Here is a 7,350-nt window from a genome sequence, read left to right as displayed (position 1 = left end):
CTCGGGTAAAGTTTGTAGCATGCGTGCTTGTTGTCTGCTTCCACTTGTCTTTGCACTAGGATGATGTCGGTGTAAATGTGCAGTCATATTCGTTGTGTTCCCACTAGCGCTGTCAGCGTTAATCTCGTTGAAATGACGTTAACGCCACAACACGGCAAATCTCCGTTAACGAGCTACCCCTGATAGCCCCGTGCGTTGGGCTGGACGGCGTCAACACGTTAACGAGCTAACTGCGCTAACACACTAGTTCCCACCAATTAAGCATTGCGTGGCACATCCAACATACTGTTTTACTTTAGTCCATGACGCGCTTACCTTCAGGGTCATACCTCACATGAAAACCAAAAGAGTTCCAAACGCCAGATCTGAATTAGAGTGGGGGAGGTTCAATTTGCAATGTTGCAAGGAGAGCTTAACTTCTGTCTCGCTAGCTTGCCCTGCGCTCAGTGAATCTGCGTTCGACTACTCCGCCTAGGCTGCTCTGTCGAGCGCAGATTCACTGAGCGCTCAACACAGACAGCATCGTCAGAAGGAAAGTTGATAAAATAAATTAAAAATTTTGTATTGTTCTATATATATGCGTACCGAACCGAAAGCACTGTATCGAACGGTTCAATATCGATACGAGTATCGTTGCACCCCTAATATATATGTATACTTTATTTAGAATATATGTATACTTGTGTGTGTGTGTGTGTGTGTGTGTGTGTGTGTGTGTGTGTGTTTTGCTGGGTTTCACTGCTCGGGCCCATTTATGTTCATCATGGGCTACATAAACTTGGGTAAAAGTTTTTTAAAAACTGGACACTATACTCAGCAACCATCCTCAGTTAAAACACTAGTGGAATACATTATGTGATGTGTGTAACATTTTGTGAGAGTCACAGAAACAACAGCAGGAAAATATTTGCTCAATAAACAAAAGTTTATTTTTATATTGTTTTTCACAGCCACATTGTTCTTCACATAAACACAAAATGCACAGAAAGAGATTCACAAACAAACAAAAAGAAAAGTAAAAGACAAATAAAAACTGACCTCCAATGATCAATTACAAAACAATGAAGTCAACAGCATGAATAAAATACAAGTTTGCTCCACAGGTTACAGGAAAAATTAATCTACAAATGGCAAAAAAAAGAAAAAGAAAAAAAAAGAATAAAACAAATTTAAGTCAGGCTGAGAAAGCGCTCTGGTTTGAATAAGCCTTTAATGGTGATGGAAATACTGGAAATACTGATGTAGCAGACAGACTTCACTCCTTCCTCATTTTGGCAGTGACTAGAGAGGAAAAACAGACAAGCAGCAGCTTCAGTTTTTCTCTTTAAATACTTTGCATTTATTTCTGTGTGCTTCTTTTAGCATGACTTACGATCTTTGACCCACTGAGCTTCTGGATCAGCACAAAGTTGTCCATTTTTTGTGTTAAAACTGGAAATAAAAGACAGAAAATTATAGAGATTGTATATGTTTGTATGTAGGACAACGTGTGCTGACTTACATTATAGCCTTCACACAGCGTCCTCTTGCAGCCTGCTCACGATATGTTTGCCCCACCACCTCAGCAGTCCTATTGCCTTTGGTGACTGCAGGGCAGCATGGTGGTATCCTTGCAGGATGACGATGACGAGTACCTGAGAGATTAAAGGTTAAAAAGAGATTTTTCTTACCTGAGAAAAGTCTAATTAGAAGGAAAATAAAAGTTAAATCTAGTTTTAAAATATGAAGCTCCTTACATCACTAAACAGAAGATGACTTTTAAAATGTGACCTGAAATTATGTTACAGTGCACAGGCATTTTTTGTGCAAATCAATCAACAAGTTTAACAAATCAATTTTCTCAACACAATTCGGGGCCCTCGATTACTTTTTGGGCAATTTTGGCATTATGTTAATTAAGTGAAAGGTGAAAAATATTGTCCCGTAGCTGCAAGATATTATCTTATACTCTTTCTGTGTCTCTCTCATTTTCTGCTTTCATGCCTTATGCAATGAGTCACTGAAATGATGACTTTGCTAGAAACTAAAATGAAGCAGTAAGATGTAGTTACAGAGTGAATTTGTTTGAAGGAAACCACTGCACCAACTGTGCTACACTAATAAGTTGGCAGTTATGATAGTTTAAGTGTCAACATATGCCTGGCATGCAGCGCAGCGTGAGACATAACCCCATAAGTGACAGAAAACAAAAGTTTGCATGTAGATAAACATAAATAGTACAAACATTGTTAATGGTAAGCAGTATAGCGTGAATGGATATGGTGTGGCTGTCAATCAGTCCAGCAATCAAACACAAAAGTCAGGTGAATGTTGTGCTTATAAAATAAAAATCTTCTTCTAAATGTAGACGTAAAGGACGCCTTTAAAATGCCATGACTGACTAATGAAACTTAGCCCAGAAAACAGCTTCCAGGGTGTCTGGAGCTTTGTGGGTAGAAGTTGAGTGTAAATGCTGGAAAACACATGTGCAATTATAGACTGAGCAGATACCAGAATATGACTGATGTAAAGGTTTGTGGTCTTTACACAGTGGTCCTGCCCAATAAAACACCAAAATATCATAAGTGAACCTTATTCACAAACAGGCAGCAGCCATTGTTGGAAATATTCATTGCTGTGATAAATTTATCTATTTTATCTCTTTTTTCCTTATTTTTCTTTATAAAAGTAAGAGCACAGTTACCTTCAGAGGAGTGGCAGCACACACACACCGAGAGCAGGAGGAGAGTGATGGAGAGGATCTTCACAGACATTTTCACCGTGGTCTGGCTCACTGATCAGGTTGAAACTATACAAGCTGACCAATGCTTGGTTATTTATTGGTAAGTGTAGGAACATCTGCAGGCAGAACTGCTGACGTATTTCTGTAGGTCTTTGCATTTGTGTGTGCGTGGTTGTGGCATATCACACCTCCGCCTCTTATCATTGAGAATTCAGTATTTCAACCTATCAACACCTCACTGAGAGCTTTCTGAGAAACAGCCTCACACAAAGTTCACAGATGCTCAAATATGGTCAAGAGCCTGATGATTGATACCAGTACTTTGTGCATTTTCATGAGTAATGAGCCTAAACCTCCTGATTATTATAATTTTTTTCCATTTTGACTGTCTGACAGTGACTCTTTTTCTCTTGTAGTTACAAACTAAACATGCGGCCCCCTCATCCACATGGCTGAAAAAAGCAACATGGAGGCAGAAAAAACCTCTAGTACTGGTTCCCAGTTTCCAGGAGAACTTGCAGGACAGTCCAGGATGACTGTGGCTCTGTTGAGGTGTTGCTCAAATATTAAAATCTAATAAAAACAATAATCAAATCTACAGTGTGGAAAAGCAAACTGAACTTGCATCTTATTGTACTGTACACACACACACACACACACACACACACACACACACACACACACACACACACACACACACACACACACACACACACACTAAACCACTTCCTCATTACAGATGATATATATAGAAAGTTTATCAGTCCCACACATTCATGACATTTTATAAACGACTTTGTTCTGGTATTTTTTAATCATAATTTTTATAGAAAGTCTCACATCATGGTGGAGGAAAAGTTTAGCTGATTGAGGTTTTGAGTCGTTCACTTATGCAGAGCTGTCTTTAGGTCCGGCCACAGCATTTCCATCAGGTTGAGGTTTACACTTTAACTGGGCCATTGCACCACGTTCTGTTGTGGATTTGCTGATGATAATTTTAAAGCTCCTTTTCCTTTGCATAAAATAACGGCATAGTGCTGGTTAAACTTCAAAGTTATATTTGGTGTAACTACAGAACTAAGAAAATGTGTAGCAGATGAAGGAAATAAAGACAAATGAAACAACGTTGCCCCGAGGCAACAAACCACATTTTCATGCCTTACACTGGCCCTTCAAAAAAAACCACATTTTTTTCCTTTCAAATAATGCTACCAGGCACATCTCCTTCCAATAAAATGATGAGTTGAAGGTGGTGTGACTTTCATTTGGGGGGGGCTTTCTGCAAGCTGCACTACATGAGAGACATCTCCATTAGGAGGCAAGATAAGGATCACTATTTTACATGTTTATAGTGAAATAAATGTATATTAAAAAAACTTGTATGTTTTTTGCATTTGCATATGTGTGTAGGGATGTGTTTGTGTGCATTTATATGATCATAGTCAATGTTTTTCCTTTACAATCTGCTCATAATTACAGGACATGGATGTAAATACCTTTTATGGAAGGAAACCAAGGGAATGTGCACTTTCTGTCCTCAGAAAGTGAGGACAGTGAGCTTTCGGGGAGTGACGGTTAGGAGCTCAGGGGTCAGGGGTCAGTTGGTAAAGTAACTGTGTCTGTGTGTGTGTTAGTGCCCACATAGCAAGCAGGTCTGGCCAGGATCTGGTATCAAGTCGGCACTGCTGGCATGATAAGACGTATGTCATCCACATACTGTATAGGCCAGGCCTGGCATAGATGGCACTGTCTATGTGATGGCATGCCATATCTGGCTTGATTGTGGCTTGGTTTATGTGGCCCAGGCCTACAGAAAACAGGTCTGTGCTGTCCAATTTTATGAATGATATATTATTAGGGACCCTAAAGCAACCCCCAAAATAGGGAGAAATACTTTTTTCCCCAAAAATTTAAAAGTCATGCAGTAGAGGGTTAAAAGTTGCAGGCGACACAGGGACATTAATGGATAAAAATAAGAAATGTACTGATTTCTTGGATTGTACACGTTTTCGTTAAAAATTTTAAATAAAATGTGTTGTAGGTTTCTGGGAGATTATTAAGAAATGAGATTTATTGAATGACTGGTGGTCAGAGTTTATTTGCAAAACAACATGATATAGACAAATAAATGGAATCATAAAAGCAAAAAATAAAGAATAAAAGAAGATTTGAAACTAAATATGTAACTAAACTTTAAAAAAAAGAACTCAGTTGGTCCGTCTAAGCACAGATTGATGTCCAGCCTTAGTCGTCACTTTAAAGTCACACAAGACTCAGATGTAGCATCAAGAATAAAATCAGAATCAGAATCAGAAAGGGTTTTTATTGCCAAATGTTGAGCAGGTTTACAACATTAGGAAATTGCTGCAGTGCGATGTGGACAGAATTAACAGAGTAACGTAACAAAAACATTTCAAAGAAAAGTTTGAGATAAGGAGATACTGATGACCCGACAGGCAGCGATGCTTCACCTCACACTTTGTACTTCATACCCTCGTCATCCTCACAATGACTGGACAGGAAAGAGAGAGAAACAGGAGTTTCAGTTTGTTTCTACAAATACTTTTATTGTGTGTGTGTGTGTGTGTGTGTGTGATTCTTTTAGCGTAACTTACGATCTTTGACCCACTGAGCGTTTGGATCAGTACAAAGCTGTCCATATTCTGTGTTGAAACTGGAAATAAAGAGAGAAAATTATACAGATTGAATGTGTTTATGTTTGTGTGTAGGACGACATGTGCTGACTTACATTATAGCCTTCACACAGGGTGGTGTTGCGGCCTGCTGACGATATGTTTCCCCCACCACATCAGCGCTCGTATCTTGGCGGGTGACTGCAACACAGCACGGTCTCCTCTGGCGACGAGCTGATTAGGAGAAGTTTAAAACTGAATATATTTTGCCCACAGGAAGGAAACTCAAAGTGAAATTCGGGTTTAAAATGTTATAAAACTGCTAACAAGAGTAAACAAAAGCTGACTTTTGTTACCAGACATTAAGTGACATGAAATAGTTTATTTTGTGCCTCACCTTGTAGGTATTTCTACTAATGAGAAATTTACTGCAAACATTATAAAAGTATTAACAAAGTAGCTACTTACATCAGTCTATGTCCTCATTCTAGACACTATATTCTTCAAGAATGCTAAACAGTAAGAGCAGAGGCCTGTATCTGTACCTGTGTCACTTCTTACTGGGCTATATTTCCATGGAGGGTTTTAAGCAGCATCTAATGTTTGTGTTTCCCTTTGACTTGGATGGGTATTAATTAACTTGCTGGCCTTCTATACAATTTGCACATAATCTAAGCCCATGTTTGATTTCTGTTTTTTGTATTCAATCTTCACTCTTAGCCTGTTAAACAGCACCGAGGCTACAGCTGAAAGAACAAAAAACTAATGTGCTTCCTGAATCTTCTTACTGCTGACTGTTATGCAGCAGATGTCCAAATCTTTTTTGGAACACAAATCACATTTTACAAAGTGAATTTTAAACAGAGAAAAGCCAGTTGAAAGCTCTTACATGGAGTCTGAAGTTTAATCTTACCGTCTGATCCAGAGATGGCCCCAACCACCAAGACTGTGCAGACCAGCAGTAACAGGCTTCTAGAGCTTACCATTTTCAAAAAGCTTGAAGAACAGTGAGTAAATGATTTGTTCCCCTTTGATCTGCCTTCTTGTCCAGAGTGAAGCGTGAAGAAATAGTTAAGGTCTTAAAAGCAGAAGTGATTCCTCCAGTTATTCGGCTCAGCTTTTTCTGTTTCCTCCTCCTCTCTCTTCTTACAAATAGATTAAACAGTGATTTAAGAGGAACTTTACAAAATGAGACGACGTTTCATCACACAGTTCTTAGATTGTGGAAGTATGAGGCGTTCCACAGAAGCGGGAAGTCATGACATGACATATTTCATCAATGCATTTGTTGTAGAATTGTTAAGAAAAAGTTTAGTAAATCAGTTATTTAACGTAATCTAAATTTAATGTAACCTAAAGGACCTAAAGTGTAAGATTTTTATTTAAAATTAATTATGAATAAAATACTTTTCAAACTGGGAACCTGTTCTTAATTTTTCTGTAGCATTTATCTCACAAAATCTTCTTTGGCAAATATTCTGGACATGCTGCAGTCCTGGCTTTAAGATTTTGTTTTGTAAATAGGAAAATGAATGCAGACATTGTGATGTCAGTCCTTGCTTTCAGGCTTGAGTGTTAGTGTTTTGCATTTTTACCACGTGCAAGCATACAAACTCAAAGATCTTACATTTTATTGGAGATAAAGTATCTGAATTTTAGGAGCGGGACAATGCCTCCAAACATGCTTCTTCTGGTTCTTATCTATATATGTTCCCCCAGTTCTACAATCTGCTCATTCTAATTCACGTGACCCCCTCCTTCACCTGTTCAATTCTTTAACTTTTTCACTTCTATTTAGTAGAGAAATCCATCATTGGGGATGTGCCAGGCCCAGGAGCCGCCGCCAGTCCCCTTCAAGTCCTTCCCCAAACCCCAGCTCAATTCATGTCCGTGACATTCACCTTTATCCACTAAAACAATCATGGGGGGCGATCGTGGCTTAAGAGTTGGGAGTTCGCCTTGTAATTGGAAGGTTGCCGGTTTGAGCCCCGGCTC

The 7,350-nt window shown here is 38.9% G+C and overlaps 1 protein-coding gene across 3 annotated transcripts; it reads right to left on the bottom strand.

The window, feature by feature from the left end:
* Positions 1-1,108: 1,108 nt before the first annotated feature.
* Positions 1,109-6,498, bottom strand: LOC106456528 (eotaxin-like). 3 transcript variants are annotated; one of them, XM_013915820.1, is made up of 4 exons: positions 2,684-2,827; positions 1,502-1,634; positions 1,373-1,431; positions 1,109-1,281 (listed from the first exon to the last, which is right to left on the bottom strand). In XM_013915820.1, the coding sequence occupies exons 1-4, from the start codon at positions 2,751-2,753 to the stop codon at positions 1,256-1,258; spliced, it is 288 nt and encodes a 95-aa protein (XP_013771274.1). In that variant the 5' UTR covers positions 2,754-2,827; the 3' UTR covers positions 1,109-1,255. The 3 variants fall into 3 exon arrangements, with proteins under 3 accessions (XP_013771274.1, XP_013771276.1, XP_013771275.1); XM_013915822.1 differs by lacking the exons at positions 1,373-1,431; positions 1,502-1,634; positions 2,684-2,827 and adding exons at positions 5,338-5,396; positions 5,472-5,589; positions 6,269-6,498 and having other exon boundaries at positions 1,155-1,281; XM_013915821.1 differs by lacking the exons at positions 1,109-1,281; positions 1,373-1,431; positions 1,502-1,634; positions 2,684-2,827 and adding exons at positions 4,925-5,234; positions 5,338-5,396; positions 5,472-5,589; positions 6,269-6,495.
* Between the last annotated feature and the right edge of the window lie 852 nt (positions 6,499-7,350).

The sequence above is a fragment of the Pundamilia nyererei genome, unplaced genomic scaffold (assembly GCF_000239375.1).
Source record: "Pundamilia nyererei isolate P.nyererei 1_Seehausen unplaced genomic scaffold, PunNye1.0 scaffold00371, whole genome shotgun sequence".
Lineage (NCBI taxonomy): Eukaryota > Metazoa > Chordata > Actinopteri > Cichliformes > Cichlidae > Pundamilia > Pundamilia nyererei.
Note: the sequence above shows the minus strand (reverse complement) of the source record. Positions and strands in the feature narration are given on the sequence as shown.